The 27858-nt window shown below is 38.3% G+C and overlaps 3 protein-coding genes across 5 annotated transcripts; 2 read left to right on the top strand and 1 right to left on the bottom strand.

Moving 5' to 3' along the window:
* The first annotated feature begins 18 nt into the window (after positions 1 to 18).
* On the top strand, positions 19 to 2435 carry LOC144628085 (uncharacterized). Of its 2 annotated transcripts, XM_078486143.1 has the most exons (4): positions 19 to 320; positions 416 to 505; positions 1607 to 2080; positions 2306 to 2435. In XM_078486143.1, the coding sequence occupies exons 1-3, from the start codon at positions 89 to 91 to the stop codon at positions 2047 to 2049; spliced, it is 765 nt and encodes a 254-aa protein (XP_078342269.1). In that variant the 5' UTR covers positions 19 to 88; the 3' UTR covers positions 2050 to 2080; positions 2306 to 2435. The 2 variants fall into 2 exon arrangements, with proteins under 2 accessions (XP_078342269.1, XP_078342268.1); XM_078486142.1 differs by having other exon boundaries at positions 1607 to 2435.
* A 6997-nt stretch (positions 2436 to 9432) lies between these two features.
* LOC144628084 (uncharacterized) lies at positions 9433 to 12346 on the top strand. The gene is made up of 3 exons (XM_078486141.1): positions 9433 to 10863; positions 10959 to 11048; positions 11780 to 12346. The coding sequence occupies exons 1-3, from the start codon at positions 10632 to 10634 to the stop codon at positions 12232 to 12234; spliced, it is 777 nt and encodes a 258-aa protein (XP_078342267.1). The 5' UTR covers positions 9433 to 10631; the 3' UTR covers positions 12235 to 12346.
* Positions 12347 to 13416: 1070 nt separating this feature from the next.
* Positions 13417 to 25661, bottom strand: LOC144628472 (uncharacterized). Of its 2 annotated transcripts, none has more exons than XM_078486576.1 (9): positions 25529 to 25661; positions 22945 to 23851; positions 21387 to 22492; positions 20595 to 20657; positions 19854 to 20083; positions 18653 to 18970; positions 16248 to 16453; positions 15770 to 15894; positions 13417 to 13630 (listed from the first exon to the last, which is right to left on the bottom strand). In XM_078486576.1, exons 1-9 carry the CDS (start codon positions 25593 to 25595, stop codon positions 13617 to 13619), a joined length of 3036 nt encoding a protein of 1011 aa, XP_078342702.1. In that variant the 5' UTR covers positions 25596 to 25661; the 3' UTR covers positions 13417 to 13616. The 2 variants fall into 2 exon arrangements, with proteins under 2 accessions (XP_078342702.1, XP_078342703.1); XM_078486577.1 differs by having other exon boundaries at positions 22945 to 23845; positions 25529 to 25631.
* Positions 25662 to 27858: the final 2197 nt, after the last annotated feature.

Raw genomic sequence — 27858 nt, 5'->3', positions numbered from 1 at the left:
TTTATGTATGTATGTATATATGTATGTACAAAGTTGCTGCTGAGAATTTTACTGCTTCCTCAAGCACAAAGCGCCCCTTCTTGTCGACATGAAGTCCTGCTTGGTTTTGTTTCTGACAGTGTTTTTCCTGGGCTCACTTGCTGCCAAAACCACACAGATCGATGCAAATGTGAGCAACCTTTTACCAGCAGGGACGGTCAGTGATGGTAACATCGTGATGACTCAGATTTGTAACTCGGGCCCGTCCAATGAAGATATTTCTTCGCTGAAGAAAGAATTGGAAATGTTGAGAAAAGAGCTGAACAAGAATGGAACCAAAGGTAGTTATAATGATTCCATCAAATTCAGATATATTGAGCGAATCTGTAAATGTACTACTTTCTAGTCCATTAATTTGGAATCAATTTATCCACAGCACTATCCTTAAGAGTTGTTTTGCTGGGGAAGCAAGTCGAAACACTCGGGAACGAGCTGAAACAGCGAATGGATCAAATTCAACAAAAAGGTAACCGTTGCGATGTCTTTCAGCGCGTATTTTAATTTATTATAAAGAAGCATACGACAAAAGCAGGCAAAGCGTTCTTCTCGACAATTTCATAGCTTTATTTCTTCTGAATCGTCAAAATCATTCAACTGCAATGCTTTACAATTAAAAAAGAAAAGTGGATTTGAAAAAGGAGAAAAGGCTTGTCTAATTTTGCCGGTCTAGAGTGTCTATAAATTTCGTGTGTTCGATATTTATGGCTTAGCGAAATAAAACATTAGAATTCATAAGCTTTCGTAAGCATTGTTGTTGTATTTTGGACACAGGTGACTCAAGCACTATATTAGTTTATAATAATATTATAAAGCTGAAAATTCAATAAAAGCTGACAAAAATAAATAAACTGTGTGCCGCCACTGCCCTTGTACTTTAGAAGGGGTTTTGAGCGAATGTTTGATATGCCGGTACATCATTATATGTATATATTGTGACACATATATACATAATGATGTTCCGGCATATCAAACATTCGCTCAAAATCACTCCAAATCGCTCAAAACCCCTTCTAAAGTACAAGGGCAGTGACGGCACACAAACACAATGAAAAAATAAAACTTTATTTTCAGTTTATTTATTTTTGTCAACTTTTATTGAATTTTCAGCTTTATAATATAAACTCATATAGTTCTTGGGTCACCTGTGTTTTGGACACGTCAGCTTCCGTGTCTTTCAATTTGCTGTAAATTTTTATTGTTCGGCTTTTGAACTAAATCTTCAGAATGAAAAAAAGTGCTTAATTTGCTCATGTTTCCCGGTTTTCATATGATTGCATGGCTGTAAAATTTTTCTATTAACCTATTCGAAGTAGAAGACTTTTAGTACGACATACGACTTATTTCTCTTACGCATAGCCTTCGTACCATAACTTACTTAAGCCTGTTCTCGTGTTTGGGTTACGCCGCCAAATCATAGGCTTTCCGCGTATCGCAGGGTAATCTGGTATATAAAATTGTCACTGATAAAATTGAGTTTTTTTTTTCTCAACGAAGCAGTGAGTCAATTAGTAAAACTCGACCAATCCAGAATACTCAGTTCATGTCTAACTCGATAATCTGATTTCAGACCCATGGATCAAGCTTAACTCGGGTCCAGTGTGTTTTGGCGCGAAAGGTGACCAGTTTGGCAAGTTCTCTGTTCCATCTGGTGGCAGCCTGCTGGCAATCAAACTTGTTCATTTGCATGGTTATGTCTCGTGCAACACCAGAGGAGTTTCAAATTGGTCTTACTGGGGCTGTGGAAAAGGTCACGTTGACGTTACCATAACGACCTCAGCCAATCACCTCCTCCTGCCTCCAAGCCAATTCGACGCAGGAAGTGCAAAGAAATCCCAGATTCCTGGGTATAATTCGCTGTCTCCTGAGCTTGTGCTGTCTGTGTTCTCCAGTCCACTGACCGTGACTTCAGGACAAGAGTTACGCCTGTGGTTTGGTGAAGATTTGGCGAATAGCAGCGAAAGTGATAACGGCGGAACTTCTTGCTGTGACGTGTTTGCTCGCTTCATATAAAACTGCACGAACAATCTCTTTTTTAAAGCCTGTAGTTTCATATGAGGGTCTGAATGGGGTTAACCGACTATCGACAAACAGCGAAAAATATAACTGACAAACGACAAAATAATTTAATTTTAACTGACTATCGACATGAGGACCCTCAAATTCATACCCGACTAGCGACAAAGGGCGAAAAATATAACTGACAACCGACAAAGTAATAAAATTTTAACTGACTACTGACATGTGGACCCCCCCCCCCCCCATTCAGACCCTCTCATATTTACATGGTGATTATTAACGGTTTGGTGTTGGTTGAACTTTTTAAAAACGTTTCTTTTTTACTGCAAATGTTTCTTCTGTATTAGAAAAGCAAGCCTCGTGAAATAAATAAACTTTAAATAAAATGCATTTGCTTGAGTGTATTATTCATCACTGATATAATCCATCAAGTATTATATAATAACCTGAATTCTACGCGCATTTTGATTGGTTGTTACTTATGATCTGACGTCACGCGGTGGTGCGACTTGCGCGCGTGATCAGAGTTCATAGTCTAAATCAGAGTTTTATTATATAAAACAAATAGATTCAATTTTGCCAATAGTGACCCACTCGCCTAGCGGCTCGTGGGCCACTGAACTTAACCATTCAATAAATTCTAATAATAGGCCTTGGACCTATATAGTTTCCTATCTAAACGCTTTTTGGAAGGCTTATTTTCGGGGGCCCTGTTATTAGTAGGAGTTTTGTTATATATTTGGAACAGCTTGAATTTTTTTTATGCAAACAATACCACTGCGTGATGAAGCTGATCTCTTGGAAAAATGATGTGAAACATAAAACAAGTTATTCAATGATCAAACAGTGAATATCGTCTTGTCTAAAACTCACTGTTTCCTTCCCTCGTGAAACGGGAAAAGTCAACAATAATGAAAAAATACATCAAACACAAGGAAAGAGTGAAACTGAATTCTGTTTTTTGAAATGAATACTAAATGGTATAGTTCGCAACGAGTCTCTGTACCACAGTGTATAGAGCATCCGACGGAAGAGGGAAGGTCATGGATTCTATTCTCGGCGGGACTCGATATTTATTCCTTGTTCGACGCTCTTGACAGTAGAAAATAACTTCTTTCTCAATATCGTACTTTGGCTCGGCAACTAAACAGATCCGGTAATAGCATTTCGTATTTAGGGCAAAAATCATTATTAACTGTGATCTCACAGTTTTCCTTGAGCGAGACAATTAGTATACTTCCTTATGAGTTAAACGAAAAATACTAAAATTGCAGTAAGGAGAAGACATTAAAGTTCTAAATTCTGACGCTGACTTTGTTGAACGTAAAACAACGCTCATTAATGAACTTTTTACAAGACCTTTTGACCGAGAACCTTCGGTCGTCTTCGGCTTAAACATGGCAGAAAAGCTCGCGTTATGAGCAGAAAGAGTTACGAGACATTTCAGCCATTTTTGCGGGCCCAAGAGAGGCCCGCAACCCTAATCTTGACAGTGACCAGCGGATTGCGTTTTACGCGTGTGCGCCACGTTAATAAAAGGCAAACCAGGAGGGAGCGGTAAACTCGTCAGCTCGGTTGTCCCGAGGTCTTGGGCAATCGTGACGTCACGACCATCGAAGCGTGAAAACGCTAAAAATTTTCGAAAATGGCCTCGTAGCCAATGTAAGATAAAACTGGTTCAAGCTGTTTTTCTACTCATTCCAGCTTCAAATGATGTTGTGTTTCGGTCAACACATGTAGCTGTTTTCGTTCTTTCTTCAGAGGTAGGTGGATTTTAATTTTTACCGTTAAATAATGCAAAAACTGCATTTCAAAGTATTTCGGGCCGAGCCTTGCAAGTGAAAATTCGGGGGGTAGATTCCAGTTATTCGCACGGTAAAATTCCTTTTTTTCTGTGATCGGTAACGTGAAGGAATGTAAAACTTGGTCTCAGAAAAGGTTATACACACAAGAAAACATTGTACTTAAAGATAGCTCCGTAGAATCAACACTAAAAATGATCAGTCCATTTGGAGGTCGATCTTTGATCATCTTGATGAACTTCTGCTCAAACTGTTTTGTAGAAACTTTATACAGAAAACAAGAATATTATCACAAATATGATTACCAGTTAATAAGGAGTCACAGGCTACTCATTTTTACTTGGAACTATTCAATGATTTCAATAAGCCTCTGAATTACTTATTTTGACTGTTGTGCTAAGCTTGCAAATTCCTAGTACCGTATTTACTCGAATAAGCGCCGCGGCGCTTATTAAATTTTTCGCGCCTCAAGTGCGGCGCTTATTCGAGGGCGGCGCTTATTTAAAATTTGGACGCCACAAAGAATCTAATCTTTTACAGTAATTGAAAATAACGTCGTTTGATTGTCAGTATTATTATCCCTTGTTTGTCCTGGCAAAGATCGAGGTTTTCACAACATTTACAGAACTACGTATTGTAAGAATGTTGGATAGAAAAACTAATGAGCAAGTGGTAAAACAATCACTTTGAGCTGCAACACATCGCTTTTGATAAAAAGAAGTGTCCAAGTTTGTTTTAGAGTTGCTTTGTTGTGCTGTTTTATGTCAAATGGATTTCCTCAAATAAGCGCCGTATCGGGACTGCGGCGCTTATTCGGGGGCGGCGCTTATTAACTCTTTTGTCCCAAATGCGGCGCTTATTCGAGGGCGGCGCTTAATCAGGGACAGCGCTTATTCGAGTAAATACGGTAACTGCTTGAGTTATAAGTTAAGTATTTTGTCTGAAGTTTTATTTGGCCAGGTACTCATGATCACCTGGTGATCGACTTCATTGTCACCAAATTTAAAAATGGACATGAAAATTTCTTTGGCTTCGTAGTTACTGTATTTGTCAATTTGGTTGGCGCAGTGATCTCTGGTGCAACTGATGAATGTTGTACACCTTAAACTTTTCCATGTCATTTTTGCTCATAAAAGATAATGTGATCTTGACTTCATACATTCCTTGCAGGGTCCTTAATGTTTTTGATGTTTTTTACAAATGTTTGTACATCCTTCTATTGCACATTGTACACTTCCTTCAATGTAAGATAATAGACCAAAAAACAATATTTTCACCCAAATTAAAAGTTTTAATTAATGTTTTTCACAAATCTTAGGACAAATTTACATTGCATTAATTTACATCATGAGACCTTCGACTATATATTTTGCAATAATGCTAACCTTCTGCTGCTCCTCCTACAGGACAAGACATTCTTGGGGGACGTTCCCAAGATTTGTTTTCATCACAGATAAAAAGCAAGGGAGAATCAACTGGCAACCACATTTCCCTGATACGTTTCTTATCAACCTCAACATCTTCATCTGCTACATCAACAATGCTTGCTGGAGAAGTTCAGACGGATAATTGGATATTACGTATTTAAATGCTTGTCAAATATGTCTTGAAAGTAAATATGAAAATAATTATGGAGTAAAGTTTCTGGTTTTTACAAATTATATTCAAAGCTAGATCACAGGTTTACCACCTGAGCAAGATAATTTCTCCCTCTTGTGTTCTGTTGCTCCAGGGGATTACTCCCTTCCAAGATCTATTGTTAAACATTTAAATTTATTACCACTATCTATGACATTCATGGATTAGAGCATTTTTCTATTCAAAAAAAAATATAACAGAATTTGCAACATTTGTTACCTTTGCCTTTCTTCTATAGAAAAGTGGCTCTCGCTTGTAAAACGTTTAAAAAAGGCATTGACAGGCCTACACAGGCTCCCCTATTGTGGTTTTACGTTAGCGACGCACAAGCCTTTAAAGTTTTGCTCTGACGAGTATGGCTTTGAGCAATTTACCTCTTTTGTATGATATAATTGGAGGCGTTTTGTAAATTGTTTTCAGCAGTGGCTGATTTTGGATGAGGCTCCAATGTTGCATCAGTATTTGTTTACAATTTTTAACCCCTGGGTGGTACATTCTCACCAAAGGCATTATTTTGCATTTATGTATCAGTCAATTAGTCTGATCAAATTCCCCACTATGTGGGCCAGTTGCACATTGTGAAAACTGTATTAAAAATTACTCTGTCCAGTTTCACTGCAATGTTTTTGTCTCCTTTTCTGAGTTTGCAAAGTTTCTGCCATTTTCTTCCCTGGGCTTGTTTTCCCTTCAGTGAAAGAAGTTTTTATATTATTGTGTTTGTGGGCAATTACACTGAAGTTTTTTTCAGTTGGTTGACTAGTTTGCCTTTTTATGGCTATCCTTCTTTGAATTAGTTTGCATTACAATGATAACTGGGGAATAACATATCAATGGTATAAACAAATGAGCATAAAAAATGATGAAAACATGCACATTTTTATTGCAGTATGTAGTTGGAAAGGCCCTAGGCATGATAAATCTGCATTACAAGAATTGGTGATTGTCAAAGAATGAAAGAAGTTACAAAGTCAGTCAAATCCTAACAAAGTCTCAAGTATGGCTTTGGAGTGACCAAATTAGATGTGTTTACATCCAAGTATTCTGACAAGCAGCTAATTCTGTCTTCTACCTCTGCTGTTATGCACCTTCTAAATGGGTTTGCTGTAAAATATTCAAGTTTAACCAAGGTTTGCCTAAATCTTGTTAAATTATTTAGGGCCGGCCTTCAATATATCCGTATTAGACTTGTCATTTCAGTGAAAAAATAAATTTGAAGTTTGCAGCCGAGATGAACTGAACGGTGCGGACGCCCGAGGAAACAGCTTGAGAACAATTTTTAATAAAATGGACGAATTTTGGTCTAAAACCATGTCCATGTGTCAATAGCCTTTAAGAATTGCAAATGGTGCTTCTATTTCTGAAGCTACTTTCTGAAAAATTGGCTCTAGAAGCAATTTCGCCGTTAACTATACGGCTACACCAGCTTAAAAACGAGTATGGTGGCTTATCGATCTCCTACGGATACTATATCTTATAAAAAAGTTTTATTGGTTAAATCACTTACCAGGTCAATACTTGATATTGATCTTTTAGCAGTTTAGGGTCTTCCTGATCTTGTGAAAACTTCTTACGTCTCTTTATAAAGTCGATCGATGTCTTTTTGTAAATCATATATATTTGTTTTCGAGGGAAGCTCGCGTCAGCCTCCGCAATAATTTCCTCGCCGAGTACGGTAGATATACTTTTTTAGATTATTGTAAGGATTTTTTAGAAATACTGAGCAAATCACAACAGCAAATGTAGACTGAAAAAGCCGTGTTTTGGCTTATGGGTTTGCATTAGAAGCGCTTTCATCATTTTTGTGCCTATTTCTTCATTTGCTTTTTCGCGGCAATCACGCAAACTACGCAGCCAGTACCCCCAGTGAGCTGTGATTAAAGTCACTGATCATTTTAAGAAAGCTTTTTAACGTTTTAATGTTTTCGATTATTTAAAGTTTTATATTTTTTCAACCTCATATCGTTCTCTCCGTGGTGTACATCTTTGGGTTTGATAGATATCGGCCTTGAAATAGCGCAACATCGTAACATTTTGATCGCGATCCCTATCGATCGATTACGATCTTTTTTGTTTTAATTTCTTCATGGTTTTTTTGTTTTAGCCAAATTTGAACTAAAACGCCTTTCTCGTATATAAGATTCAGCATGCCAACGATCCTTTCATGATTTTTGTTATGATCTGTTTGATTACAACCGCTTAAAACACTCATGGGGAAACCATTTGTTTACCTGAGTTTAAACTTCCCGGGCCAGCCGACTCGTGACGTCACGATTGCCAGACACCTCGGATTTTTTTGCCCTTATTCGCCCACTGGTGCCCAGGCCTAAGTTTACCGCTCCCTCCTGAGGCAAACAGAAAACGGAAGTTGAAAATTTTGTTCTTCCACTAAGAACGATCGAAATGCGAAAAATGTGTCAATCACGACAGTTTGTCGTAACACCGGAAGAGAAAAATCTGTTCTCCAAGAACGATTGTCACACGAGATCTAGGCTCCTGTCACATGGAAGATTGCAAACATTACAATTTGCAGACTTGTATTACAGGTGTTGCTTTTGAGAAAATTTGCTCTAATTGTATCACACATAAACCACGGCAAAGCGAATGATTCCAACAACGGTTATTCTCGAGGAAATCGTTATAACACTGACAACATAGCGAGTTTATCGACCGAGGAAAATCACATCTCAATTCACACCGCGTGCTCGTCTACACTTCAAAAAAACTGCAAATCAAAAAACAACTCTGACTGGTTCGCGGCCGATTCGAGGCAATTAAGCGTGACGCGTTACTCGGAATAATTGTCTTTTGTCCAGTGATTTATCATTAATCGCGCCACGTTAATAAAAGGCGAGCACAACATAGCGAGTTTACCGACTGAGAAAAATCACATCTCAATTCACACCGCGTGCTCGATTACACTTCCTAAAACGATAAAAACATGCATTCCTTGCTTGATGCGTTACTCGGAATAATTGTCTTTTGTCCATTTTATCATTTTATTTATCGACACTGCCATCTAAAATTACACACTCTCGTACCAGTACCTTTTCTAAGTGCGTCAAGGCCCGCACTTTCTAACCTGTGGTTACCACTAGTATAGAAGTAATATAGCGCGCATTTCTGCAATCACAGGGGGATATAATGATATCACAAAGTACTCACACAGGATGAGATGGAAGTCCCCCCCTCCCATCCCCAGCATGTCAAAACTGTGACTCCTGTGACTTTACACGTCAGAGGAGGTGTTTATTAGATAAGAGGCGTTTATTTGGTAGTGGGCGTGTACTATTTTGATCATTTACGGTAGCTCATTATAAGCAACCAATCAACAACCTCTCAGTTAAAAAAATCAGCAAAATCACGTTGTTAGTAGTGCAGTATTAGTATTATTTACATGTTATCTGCTGTACACTGTGTCCCCTGTGCAAGGTGTTTGTTAATACCGGTACGTTGTAGTAACAGCCCCTATAATGTTTAAGTAGTAGATAAAATATGAGCGGGAGATCTGTATGGGCGTTTATAATGGCGAGCCGCTTGGCGAGCCATTGTAAACGGCCATACAGATCGGACGCGAATATTTTATTCTACTTGTGAAATGAAAACAATAAATTGAATGTAAAGTATTGTTATGCGAATCAGTAGTGATCTGTATCAAAAGTTAATGAATACTAATTAGCTGAGCAGGAGTTTGTATCAAAAGTTAATTCTTTTGTCTGATTTGTATTGAGGTTTACAGTTGTGTACATGTGATCTGAATACTGTGCTGGGATTGGTTTGCACCCTCATGAATTATTAATGAATTTTACAAGTCACACTAGCCATTTTTTCACCACAAGCCTCGATTTCCGGAAGTGCAAAATTCATTCACGAACGAACGAGAGACCCTGGAAACCAGTTTCACATCGAGCCAAAAAAAAAAACACTTGAACCGAATTAAAGCTGATTTCCAGTCCGTACTGCGCAGACTCGGGGTTTGTTTACGTTTTTGTTTTGAATTCGTTGAAACGTTACACTTCGGTGACAGCATACATGAAGTTTTTTAGTCCGCCATTACAGTTCGCTTCGTTCAAGAACTTCCGATGAGCTGAAACGTCGGTTTGAAATAGCGTCAAGGTTCTTCTACTTGTTATTATTTGTTCTGCAAGGATATCTGGCGTTAATAATGAAGAAACAGGTAAGTTTGTCACGTAATTTTTAGTTTTGCTTTGTTTGTGAGGCTCACATAAACATTGCAGCCGAGATTGCGCAGTACGGACTGTAATTCATCTTTAAGTGAAATGTCGCTTCCTATTTAAGTTAGAAGTTTAATTTTCTCGTTTAAATTTTCCTACATAGATACACTACATGCAGCGCCGTATAATTTGTTTTGCCCGGTACACGGACAGGCAAACTTCGGTGGGTGCCTCTAAAGATGCCGCTAACTCACTCCCATGGTTTTCTGTAAGGTTCTTAGAACGAGGTTGATGCTACTACGATGTCCACTCAGTTTACCACGTCTTCGAATGCCCCCGCCGTCTTCAACGATAAACTCCCTACTATATGAATGGCTATTGTATTGTAATCAGTAGTCCTAGTAGAAAAAAGAAAATGCACATGCTGTCTATTCTTGGTATATATCTGGCCTTAAAACGACAGTTTTGTGGTGAAACAAATAAAACATAACACTGCATTCTAAACCCTCTTTCTCATCCTATGTTGCAACAAGTATCAATAACTAAAGAAAATATCTCGCCACGAAAGTTACAAGACTCGTTCAAAGAACTTCACACTCCTGTCAAACTGCCCGCTTTTCAAGTACTTTTCTGGACTTTTTGAAGCAAGTTATAGCTAAATGATAATCACAAAAATATATCACTGCATTAATCTGTTTTGTGTACATATGCTAATTGTCAACTCGTAATCTTTGTTTACTATATTTTACGGTTCAGTGCTACTCCAGTCAACCCTATCAATTTAGCCACTCAGTCGGATGTTAAAAATAGCTAGCAGTTCTTGTTTATTCGCGAACAGAATGGGGGGACATAAGTTGTGTAAAACTTTGCCAAGTTAACAGTCACATCAACTTTACTAGTCACACAAAGTTGCTGCTGAGAATTTTACTGCTCCCTCAAGCACAAAGTGCCCCTTCTTGTCGATATGAAGTTCAGCTTGGTTTTGTTTCTGACCGCGTTTTTCCTTGGCTCACTTGCTGCCAAAACCACACAGACCGATGCAAATGCGAGCAAACTCTCACCAGCAGGGACGGTCGGCGACGGTAAAATCGTGATGAATCAGCTATGTAACACGGGCTCGTCCAATGAAGATATTTCTTCTCTGAAGAAAGAATTGGAAATGTTGAGAAAAGAACTGGGCAAGAATGGAACCAAAGGTAATTATAAAGATTCTATTAATTTGAGATATATTGAGCGAATTTGTAAATGCACTACTTTCTAGTCCATTAATTTGGGATCAATTTATCCGCAGCGCTATCCTTAAGAGTCGTTTTGCTGGGGAAGCAAGTCGAAACACTCGGGAACGAGCTGAAACAGCGAATGGATCAAATTCAACAAAAAGGTAAGCGTTGCGATGTCTATGAGCGCGTATTTTTAACTTTTATTAGAAATATTAAAGCAAACGACAAGAGCAGGCGAAGCGAACTTCTCGTCAAGTTTATAAGTTTCTTTCTTCTGAATCATCAAAATTCAATTGCAATGGTTTACAATTTTAAAAGTGGATTAAAAAAGATAAAAAAAGGCTTTTCTGATTTTGTCTGGAGTTTGTATAAATTTCGTGTATTCGATATTAATTGCTTAACGGAATAAAAATTATAATTCAATGCAAAAGCATTCATAAGCATTGTTTTTGTATTTTGGTCACGTCAGCTTCCGTGTTTTTTCAGTTTGCTGTGAATTGTTATTGTTCGGCTACAGCTAAATCTTCAGAATGAAAATAGTGCTTTGCTCATTTTCCCAGTTTGTAAAGTTGCATGGTTTTAAATTTCTTGAAGCAACGTATTCAAAGCAGAAGGCTTACGTACAACACAGCACCTACTCATGCATGGCTTTCGTAACATAATTAACTAAATTTTCCCTGCTCTTGCGTTTGGGTTTCGCCGCAAAACCCCAAGCGTGCTCGCAGGCTATTTAAAATTTTCACTGGCAAAATGAAGTTTTTTTTCATTGAAGGAGTGTGTCAATATAATAAGTAAAACTCAATCAATCAAGAATACTCACACAGTACACGAGCTTTTGCTCCATTTTTAAAAATTGAATGACTTCATGTCTAACTCTATAATTTGATTTCAGACCCATGGATCAAGCTTAACTCGGCTCCAGTGTGTTTTGTCGCGAAAGGTGACCAGTTTGGCAAGTTCTCTGTTCCATCTGGCGGCAGTTTGCTGTCAATCAAACTTGTTCATCTGCACGGTTATGTATCGTGTGCCATCAACAGCGTTAACTATTGGTCTTACTGGGGCTGTGGTACCCATAGCAGCGTAAAAGATCACGTCGATGTCCTAATAACGACCTCTGCCAATCACATCCTTCTGCCTCCAAGCCAATTCATTACAAATCATTACAAGTGGTCCAAGATTCCTGGGTACAATTCGCTGTCTCCTGAGCTTGTCCTGTCTGTGTTCTCCAGTCCCCTGACCGTGACTTCAGGACAAGAGTTACGCCTGTGGTATGGTGAAGATTTGCTGAATAATGAAAGCGACAACGGAGGAACTTCTTGCTGTGACGTGTTTGCTCGCTTCATGTAAAACTGCATGAAAAATCCCTTTTTAAGCCTGTAGTTTCATATTTACATGGCGATTATTACGTTCTTTTGTATTAGAAAAGCAAGCTTTGTGAAATAAATAAATTTTCCAAGTGTCTTCTTCATCGCTTATACATGCAATTCATCAAGTACCATACAGTTAATTGGACCTATATAATTTCCTGTCTAAAAGCTTTTTTGGAAGGCTTATTTTAGGGGGCCCTATTATTAGGAGTTTTGTCATACATTTGGAAAGGACTAAAAGCCTGAAAAAAGAATTGGTTTATGCAACAAGAACACTGCGTGGTTAGGCGGATCTCTAAGCAAAATGATGTGAAACATAAAACAAGCTATACAATGATCAAAATGAATATCTTCTTGTCTAAAACTCACTGTTTCCTTCCTTCGTAAAACTTGAAAAGTCAACAATAAATGAAAAAGTCGTCAAAAATAAAGAAAGAGTCAATTCAAAATTGAATTCTGTTTTAGAAATGGATATAAAATGACTTAAAGCACTCGACCGAATGTGGAAGGTCATGGGTTACAGTCCAGTAGGCGACTTATTTTTTTTTTCGTCCCACACTCGTGACAACAGAAAATTACATCTTCCACATTCTTTACTCTGCCTCAGGAACTAAACAGATCACGAAATACATCAGTATTAACTGTGTTCGCAAAGTTGTTTTGTAAACTCCGAATAAGCTGTTAATTTTTGTTTAGGGATGAAACTCATATCTATTATTTATACCATATATATTTTTCATGTTCCAGAAATTTTTACTGGAAGAGCTCGCGTAATAAGAAAAGAAAAAGAATCACGAGGAATTTAAACCATTTTATAGAAGCAATAGAGCGCGCATTTCTGTTATCACACAGGGGCTAGAAGGATGTCACTGAGCATTCACACAGGATGAGTTGGAAGTCCTCATTCCCCTCCCCCTCCCCAGCATGTCAAACTATGACTTCGTTGTTCCCCCGGGTGGAAAGGAACCTTTAATTTGTAAAAGTAAACGGTTTTTATCAAGAACAGAACACAATTTTACCACCCACCTCCCACTCTCCACACTTTCCTGTTCACCCCCTCCCTAAAAAAGTTTAACCTCTGCGAGGTCCTGAGTATTGTTTCTAGATTTATTCATGTGTTGTTTTCAGCACAAAAAAAAATCATAGTTCATTTATTCTTTAAAAAAAAACGTTTATTAATAAACACCTTTTCCAGGAAAATGGAATGTAACGCTCATTTACTTTTGTATCCACATATACACTGAAAGACGAGTAAGTTAAGAAGGTTTTCTTTCTTAAAAAAAATATTTGAAGAAATCCTTCGTCCAGAAATATGCACATCCGCGGGACGATAAATTGTCATCACGCATCAAGTAAAACCCATTAAGCATTGAGACCTGCAAAAAAGTAAACGTATACACCTTATTCATAAATGGTGGAACGCTCGGAAGAGTTTGGGTCGAGTACATGAAAGCGAGGCGAGTGAGGCTTCGGCTTCGAACCAAAACAAAGAAAAGTATGGCGAACTGAAGCAGTATTTGATAGTTCTTGAAATATATCGTCGGTTAGAAAGCGATTCTTGAGTTTTGATGACTGCCATTGGAATCCCTGGTTTGACAACTGCATAAACGGTCGTATGGATGCGAAGTCAACATAAATCATGGAAAAATTTCGTCGCAAAACCGCATCGATTTTCTTAATATCTTTACAGCCTTGTGTACAGTTGTTATGCGTATTACTATAGTATCGTTTTAATGGAAGACTTTGAAGGCTTGAAAATATAGATATTATAGAGACTTTAGCGATTTTGCACGTCTCTGGATATGGAAAGGAAAAAAAATCGCCAACATTGTGCGACTAGCGACTACGCAAACAGGTTAAAAATATTTCAGTTCAGTCTATCGTTTTACAAAACGTTCACCCACTAACCTCGGCATTCGAACCCGAGCATTCAAATGTATACACAATTTAAGAATTACAAATGGATCAGTATATATGAACAAAAAAATCAACAATAACGATTTGGCATCAAAGAAGTGCTTGAATTCTGAATTCAGCAAACGTATCGGAATATTTAAAATTGCAAGAATCTCACCGCTGTAAAATTTATTTCAATTTGAAGAGTTTAAAATTGGAAAGCTCGCTCTTTATACCCTATTTCCACTTTCCTTGGCTTTACTTCTTCTTAAATTTAAAGATTTGTTACAAGTAACGTCTATAAAGAATGATCAACCGTTGTGAACAGCATTTTAGCTTATTAATGTGTTCGAAGACAAAATACTCAAGAAACCTTGCGTCTTTATATGTAATCACGATTTTTGCTTACCGTATCGAGAGACGTGTTAATTTTTTTAACAAGCTCCATAGTCTCTTTTATATCGTTTTTCTTTCCTCGGCCTTCCTGCAAGCTTCTAGGGTCTTCCATAAAAAGGAAACTTGAAAGTAGCCTGGATTACAATTGCAAGCAGTGAAGAGACTAAGAGGATCGATGCGGTTTTCCGACGAAATTTTTTCCATGATTTGTGTTGAATTCGAAACCATACGGCCATATCTGCAGTTGACAAACCAGAGATTCCAATGGCAGTTATCAAAACCTAAGAATCGCTTTCTAACCGACGAGATATTTCAAGAATTATCAAATACTACTTCAATTCGCCATACTTTTCTTTGTTTTGGTTCGAAGCCGAAGCCTCACTCGCCTCGCTTTCATGTACTCGACCCAAACTCTTCCGCGCGTTCCCACATTTATGAATAAGGTGTATACGTCAAGAAATAAGCCGCTTGAATTCTTTAGGCGTCATCGCTGATACCTTGATCACTTGCGTGACTCAAAAAAGTGTGACAGTCACGCAAGCAGGAACGCCTTTACGAGTCTAGTGGCTCACACTCTCCGGCGCGTAACTCGGGATTGCGTAGCAGACTAGACACTGGAATATATATAGGTACGCCCCCCTGGATGGAACGCTTGTCTATCGCAGACTACACTCACCCTCCCACCACCCCCAACTCCCCGCTTCTCTTCTCCCCCACCTGTGCTATCGTGACCGAATGAATGAGTGTTTCATACGAAACTAAACAAAGCACAACGCCATGTTTTCATGTTAAACTCATTTTGTAATTTCACTCAATGATCACGTGTCCTAAGTTTACATGTGATAAACTCATGAATAATTAACGACATAACACTCCCAGCATTTTTAGTTTTCCCTAGCAACTCGCCGGTAACCATTTATTCTCTTGGTGGAGAGAGGCAGCGAGGGAAAGGTGTCTTGCCCAATGACAAAACGAAATGACCCGGCCAGAGGAAGAACACAGGTCGCTCGATCAGGATTTCAACGTGTTAACGTCACTACGTTTACTTAGCTACTGGAAGGGCTATATTGTTTTTGAAAAAGCGTTAGGCAAATACCAAAAAGGGAAATAAGGCAGAAAGATAGAAAATAAATAACACAACTGGCGAGAGGAGCGCCGCAAAAAGGCACCTTGCTAACTGATGAAAGAAATTTTGTACAAAAAAGGAGGTTGCGAGTCTTTACCTGAGCTACCGTTTGCTGCTGAAAACGTTGAAGGACCCACTGCAGCAGAGCTTGGCAACGAATAACTCTCAGAATCTGGTCGGGATTGTTTGGTGGAAGATTTTGATTTGAAGGGCAAAAGCTTCCTGTGGAAGAAAATTAAACAGTCGTAGAACCACAATATGAGAACAGAAATAAAAAAAAAGAAAATAAATCAAACTAACTTGCGCTTCCCGCGCTTATTAGAAATAGTTTTTAGACCACTGCTAGGCATCTTCGCCCTGATACGCTGTATAAGTTTTTGTTATTATTTATTTGCACTTGAATATGTTTTATATTAACACAATTTGAAATTTGCTTGTTTCCGTTTAACGATATTTGTTTGAAGCTTAACTACTCCAGCCAACTCGAGTTATGTTTTTTAGCAACTGAATTTCATCACTCCGGTAGTTTCAGTAAAGAACATAAACGCTGATATCATAATCAAACAAAATAACACCTTGGCAGCTTGAAAAATCTCCGTCCTCGAGCTTTCTTGTTGTGCTTTCTACAGTAATAGCATCGGCATCCAGCTTGTGGATTCTTGTCATGATCAATAGCAGGAAGTGGAAAATCATAAAAATCCTCAGCCAGCTTCAAACCTGGTACAAATGCACCTGGATTAATTCCCTTTGCTTTCTTAATCTCAACATCCTCATGGATGAGCTGGTTTCAAAACAAAAAAAATGAAGGAAAAGTGTTAGTCCATTAGTAAGGGAGTTATATATCAATTGCAATTGAGTGATATATATAAATATGAAACAAACATGTTTTAACGCACACACGCTCAATATATTTTTGTTGCAATAGTTTACAGTAGAACTAGGAGGCTAAGGGGAGCTACGGACAAAATTCTCACGAATGTAAGATCTAGATCTGTACTCCTTGTCACGTAATCGTCACGCAGGTATCAGGCATATTTGTGCGCTATTCAATTACTTAAGCTTACTTACTTCCGAATTTTCTGAGGAAAAAAAAAGAGAACAAAACAATGAGACTGGTTAGGGCTTTGCACAAGTTGCTTTGCAACTTTTTGTCAACTTTTCATATTTCGAGCAACTTTTTTCCCTTTCGAGCAACTTGTTGCATTTTGAGCAATTTCTAGACCAAAGATCTCCGAAGATTGTCCGAGTGTTGTTCGTAGGCCATACGAACGTTTCCGCAGATTAACGAAGTTTGCTGAAGATTTTCGAGGAACATTCGTTCGGTAGACGTTTCGACTTTCGACTCATTGCGCATTAAAACAGTACAAAATCAGTCAGCAAACATGACTTCATCGATATCTTCACGATTTTTCTCAGTGAAAGAAATCCTTGTAATTCAACAAATTTTTGCCTTAAAATGTTATTTAGATATTTCTGTGGCAGTAGAATTGCATGAAACTGCTTTGGAATCTTACCTTTTCTTGATAAAAAAAAAACAGCATTTTGAATTTTGGGGGGCAACTTTCGAGCAACTTTTTTAGTCAAAAGCAACTTTTTAGATTTTTGGGGCAGTTTTCCAGCACCCTTTTTCAGCAATTTCCAGCAGCTTTTTAAAAAAATTCGAGCAACTTGTGGAATGCCCTAAGGCTGGTCGCAGATTACAAGCTCAACAGTCTGTGAAGACCACATCCATATTTCCAATACTAGGGATTTAACGCATCCACTACAGGAACGTCGAGCAGATGTCCAATAAAAAGTGAACAACTGTTTTTATTGAACATGTCTACTGGATGGCGCATGGACTTTATCAAGAATTCTCCTCCTTTATAGTTTTTGATTCACATACAAGAACATTTTCCTTTTCATGGTCCCCTACACGAGCAGTTTAGTTTCACTTCACTCTAATTTAAAATTAAACCGCTTGCTTGTTTGCATTTCGGTTGAGGGAATAAAGTAAAATTTCAATAATAAGCCCTGGGCTTAAATTTGCTCAACGTCTCTATTTTCTGGACATATACGGGAGGAGCTTATTTTCCAATGGATACTTTTTTTTTATTTTTTTTTTTAATGCAACACATAAAGACATACAACAAGAACTTACACTACTTACAATATTAATCAACTAATTTTAACAGTCATCTCACTAAGAACTTACACTATTTACTATACAGACAATATTATATGCTACGTTACATTTTACAAAGAGCAATTAGGAATTACTGGATACATCGTCAATACGAATAGTAATAATGATAATAACAATAATAGTGCTAATGAACAATCTTTCTGTCGATTAAAGGTTTCCATTTTTTATAGTAGACCTCAGGTAGATTAGTACGTGTTGCTATTTGTTTTTCTATTTCAGCTTTGCTTATCACTAATGTTTGATAAACACTTAAAGATAGTGGTTCTTCATTGATACTACAGCAGTATATATAGTATTTGGCGAGTAGCAAGAGATGATTAGTTAACTTGTTGAGTTTGTCGTTACCAATAGTACCGTACAAGATTTTGACAGTCGACAACTCTAGTTTTATTGACGTGTGAGTCTCGTACCAGAATTCCAGAATTCCAATAGATACTTGAGTTTAAAAACATTTGGGTTAAAATTTGAAAGGGATATTTGGTCTGCAAAAATACCATATGCTAAAACTCTAAATATGACGACATGAAATCCCAAACAAGTTCAACAGGTTTTTAAATGATTATTTCAAGTCTTTGAGCGTGCAATAACAGGGGACTAATAATCGGGAAAGTAATATCTTTCTTTAAAACCCTATAAATATGTAAAAGCCCATGTGCTATATATTCGAGGGGGCTTATTATTGAAACGATTTTTGTGTCTCGCGATGGTGGGGCCTTTTTTTCGGGAGGGCGGGAAGAGGTTTTTTTGAACTTTTACGCTAGACTGTTTGATCCAGTGTTTTAGAAATGTACTTACCTTCCATTTGTGGTAATCCTTGTCACTTAAGTACATTGTCCTTGTCTCGGAGTTACTAGTTGAAGCGCCTTTGTCCATGGGATTTATAGATTCGTGTTCACATCTAACTTGACGCTCGACCTTAGTCCTCACGGCAGTCCTTGGATGCGGGTGACCTGGTAAAATGATTTCCTTTGCAAAAGCGATTTCTTGAGCAAGAGTACGCCGGGGTCGAATAGTAGGACGGACTGGGTACGATAATGTCTGTTGGATCACCTGACGACAAAGGAATGATCGTTTGTCGCGCTCTTTGACCACATTCTCGTTCATAATCATTGACTGTTAAAGGAAAAGAGACAAAAGTATAGGTCGTATTGTACATATTGATCAAAACCATAACCAGTCTCAAGAATGATCGACATTTTATATCTTTGTCAGTACATTGTAAAGCAGACACCTAAGAAGAATAACGACAATCATGAACTTGAAAATATATTTTCTTGATTCGCCAGCATATTTTCAGTACTAACATTAATACCAACATTTGTAAAGGAAATGTGATCATATTATGCTCATTTTTCAAAGTTATGCTCCGCTTGTTTTTTCCAGCAGAGGATTCCAAAGATCTCTTTAGAGCTATTTCTGCTGGGGCTGGCCTATAAGCCCCCTGTAAGCTAGTTCGTGACAATGGCGTGGCTGACGCCATCTTGCTTTTATTTTGAGCAAGTTCTGGGTACAACCTTGAAAAGTAACTGCTGACCGGCTAGGCTTTCTACCAAGTCACAACTTCCACACCACACACATTCTGTGGAGAGCTGAAAGAATTGGAGTTTTCTAAGGGTCTTTAGAAGTATTTGAACACCAAAAACAAGCAAATTTTTGCTTTTGACGACAAAAATGAAGACAAAATTGGCAAAAATGCTAAATTATGTTAGCATTTTTATTTTGAGAAAAAGTGTGAAAAAATGATCGTGAAGCCAATTTATGCCAAAAAACTGGAAAGCCAGCATTTTGGGAATAATTAGTGTCGCATTAGACATTTAAGGGTGTAATATTGCCGTGTATTTTTACTCGTCATTTGAATTCTGATTTGACCTTCTGGCTCACCAAAATACTGCAAGACTTTTACTACACACTTGATCTATTTTCAAACTATGAATATCTTATTCCCATTTCCCTCCAGCTCTTTTTCATCATTTCATACCCTGAAATTTCACTCTACCTTTGCACGCAAAATGCTCTCAGCCAGGGAGTACTTCGCCTCTTGCGTTTGGTTTTTGATCACATTCCTCTTTCCTTTGTTTTTGTCTTCAAGACGTTTCTTTTCGCCCAGAATCCGTGAAATGGCCGTGTTCAGGTCACGTTTGAACCCAGTTGATTCCTGCTCTGATATCAGGTGTTTGATAAAGCGTCGGTTCTCCAAAGCCTTTCTTCCACCAATCAGCGACTTTCCTGAGACATCAAAAACACGTGTTTGTAAGTTAAATACCAAAAAACACTGAAATTGTTTACAAATAATGTCCCCAAAACAGAACGTGCTTGGGTGTCGTAAAACCAAAACCAAAGTAATCGATCTAGGCAATCATAAAGGAAACAGAAAATTCAGTGAACCAATAAATTTTAAGCAAAAAATACATGTAGACTGCTCCAAACACTGAAGTTGTTTCTCTTTTTTCCTCGCGTGCACTTTTTGACGATTTACGTACAATGTTGCATTAGATGGCAAAGCGGGGTTAAATCCGTATGTAAGTAAGAAGTTTTGTTTTTTGTTTTTTAGATGTTTTTTGCTGTTTCAAAATCGGACGAGATTAGGTCATAGAATTTTCTTATTTTTAGCAAGCCAATCAAACAGTCGTGAATAACCTCCAAAATTGATTATCGACAGAAATTTTTGAGCCCAAAATTAGAATAGCGTTTCTTTCCTATTTCTTATAACAAGCAAAATTAATTCTCCTTGGCTTACCTTGCCGCAGTTCTGTTGATGCTGTTGGTGGTGGTATTGTTGGAAGAGTCAAAGTTGTTTTTTCTGCAGAAGAGAAAAACTGTTAGTTTACATGTGATTGTTAATGTTTCATTGTTTTCCGTAACTACATTTATACCTTGCTGGCGTTTGAAGCGCTTTTTTGGTAATATCACAGTTAGGAAGTTCCCCTTCGTTACCTTGTTTGACAGGTTATCAGTTTAATTCTCTGAGGTTCAAACTGGAGAGGGGAAGAAATGCAACCCTCTTCGAGGGATTTTTTAACTCTAAAATTTGGTTTTCTGCTGATTTAGAAAAGCTTAAATACACCGTGATTGATTCATCTTTCGACTACATTTTTCATGTAAGAACTATTGGTCAGTGGTGTTTTTATTTTGTTGTTACCATCGTAACCATAATTTCACCCACAAGTCTAGTCGAATGATATTTTAAAGTTAATTCAGCATTCCTGCTTTATTAGCTAATTTTTCCATCTCTTTGCTGCGTTAGAGTGATTCTGGATCAACTTCAAAGTGCGAACGAAATGTGCTACAAAACAATAAAACCCAAGATAGCGGTTCCACGACGTCATTAACGTAATAGGCCGGGTAGTATATGTCCATGCTATACGCTCCAGCGCTCGAGCTCTCTATTACTGATGCGCCTTAACCATTACTTCCCCCCTCTCAACTTTATGTACGGTAGTTAGCGGGTATGCGTTGGCGCGAATGTCGTCCACATATTTGACAGAAAAATAATAATTGTTACATCGTAATAAAACTAATGGTGACTTACCATTTTTATAATCGTCATTCACAGAAAAAGGTCCTTCATTCTCGTCATTACTTGAAACAATGTCAATAACAGCATCATCTGTCGCATTATCCATTCGCAGTTTGTTATTCCTGTAAATCATTTCTACAGAAGCAGCCTCAGATTCAGACAGCATCAACGATTCATCTTCGCCATCAGCATGCTCCATTCTTATCACCAATTCTTCTCTGCTTGTTTCTTTGTGGACATCGTTCACCGTGGTCATGTCCTCATGTTGTGATTTTTCGCTTGTGTAGATAATTTCTTTATCATCATCGTCGTCCATAGTTATCACGACTTCATTCCGTGGTGCCACAGGCGTCTTACAGGACTCTGTTGAGGAACTGGTACTATCCGTTGCCATGGACAAGCTACGTGTCAATTCATCAGAAGCAGAAGGCAGTAAACACAAGTTAGAGAATTCCTTGGATGTAGATGGGTTTGGTGTAAGTGATGACTCTGGGATTGTCAGTTCGGATGGTGTATATGGATCAAGCCTCGACCTGGTTGCCGACGGAAAAGAACTGGGAATAGTTTCCTCTGTCGTGTTGAACTGTAAAGTCAATGAAGGTGTCAAGGACTGCAAATCAGAACTGCAAATGTCCAACTCGGATGTCAGTGACATTGATGATACTGCTGTCAAAGATGCAGACCGGGGTGTTTCAGTCTGTGTCCAATTGCAAGCCGATAAATCGGACAAAGACGATGTCGTGAATGAAGAATCCAGGGAATTCGATTCTGAAATCTCATTAATCGTCCAAACCTCTGTACTTGGCGTGTCATCAAGTGTAGGGACAACCATCAACGGAGTAGATTTTGGCGTCGTTGTCAGTGTCCATATTTTCTGTTCTTGTGTTTCATGATCGGTTGGTTGATACGAAGCCGACGTTGATTTTGGTCTTCCTGGAGATGTGTTTGGTGTCGATTTAGGACTGGTGCTCATTGATGATTTCTTGTTTCGTTCCATGGCTGCCCTGTCAAAAATCACTTCCTCTTCACTCAGCTCCTCACTCAAGTAACCCATTGCAGGATCATTCTTTCCGAACTCGCGACCGTAACGTTCTCGCCATTGCTTCTTGAAAATTCTCCTAGAGTCGAAATGGAAAGTATGTGGACATGAAAAATAAGTTAGTTCAAGTTCAGGAGTTTTGATTCTTATATGAAGAGAGTACACAAGGTTCGATAATGTTGCAAATGAGAATCAGTAAAATCCAGTACAGTTTAAATTTTGTCGAGGCTTACCTAGAGGTTTCAGTTGCAATTCCCCAAATCGGTAAATTTTGACGCCATTAAAATAGTAACTTTGCATAAAATTATATTCAATTTTCTTATTCTGACTTTTCTTGCATTGGTAATAAAAAGAGCTGGAACCGACGAATTGCTTATTGTCAAATGGAATCATTTGAATTTGTGACCAAAAGATGTCTTTTTTTGAGAATATAAACATTAGACTTGAAAAAAATTCCCTGTACTTCCTTTGGGTAGCTACCAAGGTAAAAAAATTCAACTGCTAGGTAGATCAACAAAACCAATAACCTACCACCAACGTGGAAAAACATTGAGAATAAACCATAACACCAGAATTCCTGCCAAGATTCCTGCAACAATGGCTGCCGGTGAATGTGAGCCCGCTGGTTCTTCAGTCTTGGAATCAGATTTTTCCTTCTTTTTCTTGGAATGTTTGACTTTTTTACTCTCATCTACCTTTGCATGATCGTAGGATGCTTTCCAACGAAGATCAGAAGATGTTTTCATTCCAGGATAAACAGCCATCTTGTGTTGTGGTATCGCTGATGTGCCGCCATGTCGTGTTGACCCTTCGTGTCCAGCCACCTTTGGTTCGCCATGTGGTAAAGTATCGTCCTTATGATCATTACTGTGTGAAGATTTCTCTTCATCTCCTTCACCAGTATCGTCGTCTGATTCTGTATCAGCAGTATCGACTGACGGAATAACTGTTTCCTCAGTTGGTAAAATCGACAACCTGAGGGGAGCGTAAATTTTCCTCTTGTTGGGTTCGCCTTTGCTGGATGATAGAAATGTTGTTTGAAGCACAATTTTGTCTTTGCCTTTGCTATCCTTCGATACAGAGCTTGACGAAAGCCTTCTTGCACCACGAGATGAATTTACCACTTTTTGTTTCCTTGCTGATCTTCTAACAGCTAACTTTCGCATGGTTGACGCTTTTTTAATCTTGTCATATCCGACATCTGTGTTCCATTTCCTGGGATTTAAGCCGTCCGCTGACGCCAGTAAAATTCTGCCGTCCAGTGAGCCGATTCGTTCATCATCAGATGAGGATGATTCTGTGACTGGTGCTGTATGGACGGGAAACTTGTGTTGTCTGGAGCGAAGCGGTACATCAGCATGTCTTGCTGAAGGATTCTTAAATCCCGCGGCCACTTCGCTGTAAGACTTCGTAAAAAGATGGTTGGGTTCTTCTGCAACTGAAAATATGGCGCTATCGTTTCATTGATTACTTAACGTAAAGCTAGTGTCCGTGAAACTGAAAGAAATTCCAAAACTGACCGTCCACCACCAAATAAGGAAGCAATTTTGATTCCAATACGCCATTTAGAGGTCTTCGGTTTTTCCTTTATAAACTGCGGTTGCAAATGACACTTAATTTTACATTTGTACAGAAGAAACGGAAAGAATTAGCTTGTTCCAGGCTCTCGGTTTGTGGGGAAGAGCGAAAAAAGCGGGCGTTTCTCGCTCTCCCCAAAAAACCGAGAGCTTAAAACAGGCCAGAATATAATGTGAAATGTATATATTTTTATTGAAGGGCCGCAGCCAGGATTAAACATATTTTAAAATTTGAAAACGATCTCATTTGTACGATCTTTCGGCTGTTTGAACTACACAGCCTTCAACGGGTAAAATGTTAAAAAGGTAAAAAATGCAGTGTGTGAAGTTACGAAATAAAAATGCTAATAACTAAGAATATTTGTTGAAAAGAACGTTGTACTGTCCAGGCAGAGGACAGGAGTTGTTATCCGCATTGGGAGTTAGCTTGGAATGCCACACTTCTAATGTTTTTCTTGTTCTAAAACCGTCTTTGTCAATGACCGATGTATTTTCAAAGTCTATCGCGTGATTATTGGACCAGACGTGATTAGCAATTCTTGAACCTTTGCCGCGGTTTTAACATTTCTCAGGTGTTCTTTTTTCCTGGTGTTGAAGGCTCCGCCCGTCTCACCATTGTAACGCAATGAACACTCAGCAAAAGGAATTTTATTGACAACGTTGGTCCGCGTTGTTGGAGTGGTCAGTGGTTTGTTTACCACTGTGATATCGTGCTTTTTGAGGACACGGGTGAGAGGTTCTGTTACGCCTTTAATGTCAACACCAGGAAAAAAGTTCAGTTACACCTTCAATACCAGGACAAAAGAACACCTGACCACGATCTCTTGCTAAATTCACGTTTCCGACGATAGTTTCTTATTCTACACTGAGAATTGGTCTACATTTATTTACAGAAAGAAAGTCACTACTTAATTCAAAACAACAGAAAATATGATAGGTCACCGTACTCGTTCTCGTAAAAATGACGATTAACCTCTCTGGAGAAGTCCAGCCGTCAAGAAAAAGCCGCCATTTTTTAATACGCGCGCTTATCATGCGCTGCGTGAAATTATGCGCAGTAGAGATGCACAATGCAAGTACTGATACTGTATAACAAATAGCAAAAAGTGTCAAAAATGTAACTACGATCAGAGACGTTTCGGGTGTATTACCCTTAATCAGTGTGACGGTTTTTCACACTGATGAAGAGTAATACACCCGGAACGTCTGTGATCAAAGTTACATTTTTTGACACTTTTTGATATTTGTTATACAGCATCAGTGCTTACATAAACTTCCAAGTGTCACGCATCGCCAGAGACGTTTTCGTCCACATATATGTGCAATGCAATACTGGGGATGACCTTAAAGGGAATTCGTTCCAAGATTAATCCCTTTAAGGAGGCTCGAAAGAAAGATAAAGATGACAGCATTTTATATAACTGACAGTGAACGCGTCGTTAGCTTCCAATTACAGCTTAACATGCGAGCGTGTTTAAAACTCAAATTTTTAAAAATAAATGTTGATAAATGAATAATATTATTAAGATAAATATTACCTTCACAGACAGTGTATGTTACCAAGAAACTCAATAAAATCGCTTTGAAAACTGTTTTCCTCTTCATCTTTGCATTGTGTTATCACACGCGAGTAACGCAACGCATTTCTGTAGAAAAATTAATGATTTCACGTCACAAAGGTACATTTCATTAATGAAGTCGTGTATACCTTTGAAGAGCGCGCGAGGAGCGCGCGCAGGGTAACGCGCATGAGAGATAGCGCGCGCACGCGCTAGTTGACACGTAAGGGAACGCAAGTTGCTTAAAAGTTGTTTAAAACAGTTATCGTTGGCCCAAATAGATCCGCGGGCTGCGTAATACAGTGTCCACTGCTTCAGTTGTGCACGGTAGTTTGGGTGAAAGTAGAGGGATGTTGTACGTGATTCTGTTTGTTTTATTTCTCTTCAGGCTTGGGGAAACAAGGCACTTTTAGCCACACTGAAATTAGAAGAATTTCCAAACTTGAAGCTTTAAAACAGTGGAAGAAAAGTTACAGAAACGGTCTCATACAGGAAAAATAAATATCCTACGTGCAAAGACACAAAAGTAGATTTCTTCTGTACCAAGGTGCAAAATCCCAACGGATACTCAGGCCACCATTCATAAACATACTGACTAGAAGTGTGCTTAACAACAAAAATTAATGCTTGTAAAAAAACTTATAGATAACTGTAGTAGTATGGAAAAAATATAACAAGCAAATTGCATGCTTTAGTGAAATCATCTTCACTGCGTTCGACTGGATACCAACCTTGTAAAAACGCCTATAAATATACTTCTTCGAAAGCCTACAATTGCTTTTTACGTATAACCATTTGTATATGTTGCTCTTTAACATTATAATTTAATTTACAATTGCAAATCAAAATATACATTAAAAACTGCTCGAATTGCTCAAAGGAATTAACCTTAAAAGCATCTGTTTGTAACTTAAAGGCGGGGGTAAACGTGGCTTGGAGGAAAATTTTTAAAAGTTTAAAGAAGGGATTTTTTTGGAACTCGCAAGAGCACTCCAGGTTGACAGGGGAATGTTTTGGTGTCCATCTACTAATTATTAACTTCAATTTTTTATTTTAAGATCACACTAAATCTTCAATAATTCTTTTTCTCTACATTTTACTTATCCATATGAGAAATCTCCTAATAAAACTCCCTCAAAATCATCCAAAAATTTAGAAAAAACACCACAACATATAGGTTCGTGTAATGAACAGAGAGAATTGAATCACTTGAAACGCATGATCGACAGTGGATAAACGGCCTTAAGGTGTACCCCCGCCTTGAGTGTAGCATATGCCTTAGAATATATTGCGATCTTCAACATTATGAATCAGCACTAAACAATTCATCGAAACCCTTCGAATTGCTTAAACGCATCTATATTTACCTTAAGATGTGTATGTACATGGTAAATATAAATTCAGTTTGAATTCCTTAATTAACATACACCTGTTCAGTATGTGTCCATCCTTAACATTATGTAAAAAAAACCTACAAATGACTCTAAGGAATCAAATTTGAAGGTATTAATATGTGGCTCAGGCTAATACGTGGACAATAGATAGAACAATACTCGCACCCATGTTTTCAAAACATAAACTGCCGCTGACGCTTTTTTCTCCACCTCTTTGAAAACCATTTGAGTTCTCGCGCTCTGGTCGCTATACTCTCGATGCTGATTGGTTATGTTGTTCACACGTGAAGAAAACTATAATTATAAGCAAAGCCGATTGCACGTATTGCTTTTGCTACAAGTGGAATATAGCAAACATTGAATTCTATTTACAAAGTTTTTTGCCTAATATTCTTGCTATTAATATTGAAAGTATTTGTTTTGTTTAAGCAGAAGAAGGTGAAATTTGACCTCCTAACTTACTAGGAGATATCGTAACTCTAGAATGGGCCAGGGCGGCTAAGTTGTATTGTCAACTAAGATTTATAGCAAATGTAGTTGTAACATCAACTCGGATCCATCTAAATTCAAGGTAGGTTTCTTGAATTCCTCCTCAGATCTCGGCAAGGCACAGGGGGTGGGGGAGTGAGGGGTGTACGCAGGGAGGGGGAGTTAGCAGATCTTTGTATCACGTATTTTAGTAACAAAAAGCTATTAGAACATACTTGTGACCTCTCAGCCTCGTCCCCAGACCATACCGCGCTATGCGAGTGAGCGGAGGAGGACTGGAACCGAGCGCGATAGCGCGAGGCCTGGCACAAAATGCATTCATCTTGTCAATGCTTAGTGGCCGAAGGGAATTTGGTATATTACAGAGTCTCACTAGTCTGTATGCAGAGAAAAGTTGAATCTGTTAAGCAGCTGAGTTGACACATC

The sequence above is a fragment of the Oculina patagonica genome, chromosome 10 (assembly GCF_052425735.1).
Source record: "Oculina patagonica isolate OP01 chromosome 10, crgOcupat, whole genome shotgun sequence".
Classification (NCBI taxonomy): Eukaryota; Metazoa; Cnidaria; class Anthozoa; order Scleractinia; family Oculinidae; genus Oculina; species Oculina patagonica.
The sequence above is the reverse complement of the archived record's forward strand: the minus strand, read 5'-3'. Positions and strand labels throughout refer to the sequence as shown.

Coding starts and splice junctions, on each gene's coding strand:
- LOC144628085 (XM_078486143.1), top strand. CDS start 89: ATGAAGTCCTGCTTGGTTTTGTTTCTGACAGTGTTTTTCCTGGGCTCA. Junction 321..415: donor GAACAAGAATGGAACCAAAG/GTAGTTATAATG, acceptor ATTTATCCACAG/CACTATCCTTAAGAGTTGTT. Junction 506..1,606: donor GGATCAAATTCAACAAAAAG/GTAACCGTTGCG, acceptor ATCTGATTTCAG/ACCCATGGATCAAGCTTAAC.
- LOC144628472 (XM_078486576.1), bottom strand. CDS start 25,595: ATGAAGAGGAAAACAGTTTTCAAAGCGATTTTATTGAGTTTCTTGGTA. Junction 20,658..21,386: donor GAATGACGATTATAAAAATG/GTAAGTCACCAT, acceptor TCTCTTCTGCAG/AAAAAACAACTTTGACTCTT. Junction 16,454..18,652: donor AGGATTACCACAAATGGAAG/GTAAGTACATTT, acceptor TTTTGAAACCAG/CTCATCCATGAGGATGTTGA.
- LOC144628084 (XM_078486141.1), top strand. CDS start 10,632: ATGAAGTTCAGCTTGGTTTTGTTTCTGACCGCGTTTTTCCTTGGCTCA. Junction 10,864..10,958: donor GGGCAAGAATGGAACCAAAG/GTAATTATAAAG, acceptor ATTTATCCGCAG/CGCTATCCTTAAGAGTCGTT. Junction 11,049..11,779: donor GGATCAAATTCAACAAAAAG/GTAAGCGTTGCG, acceptor ATTTGATTTCAG/ACCCATGGATCAAGCTTAAC.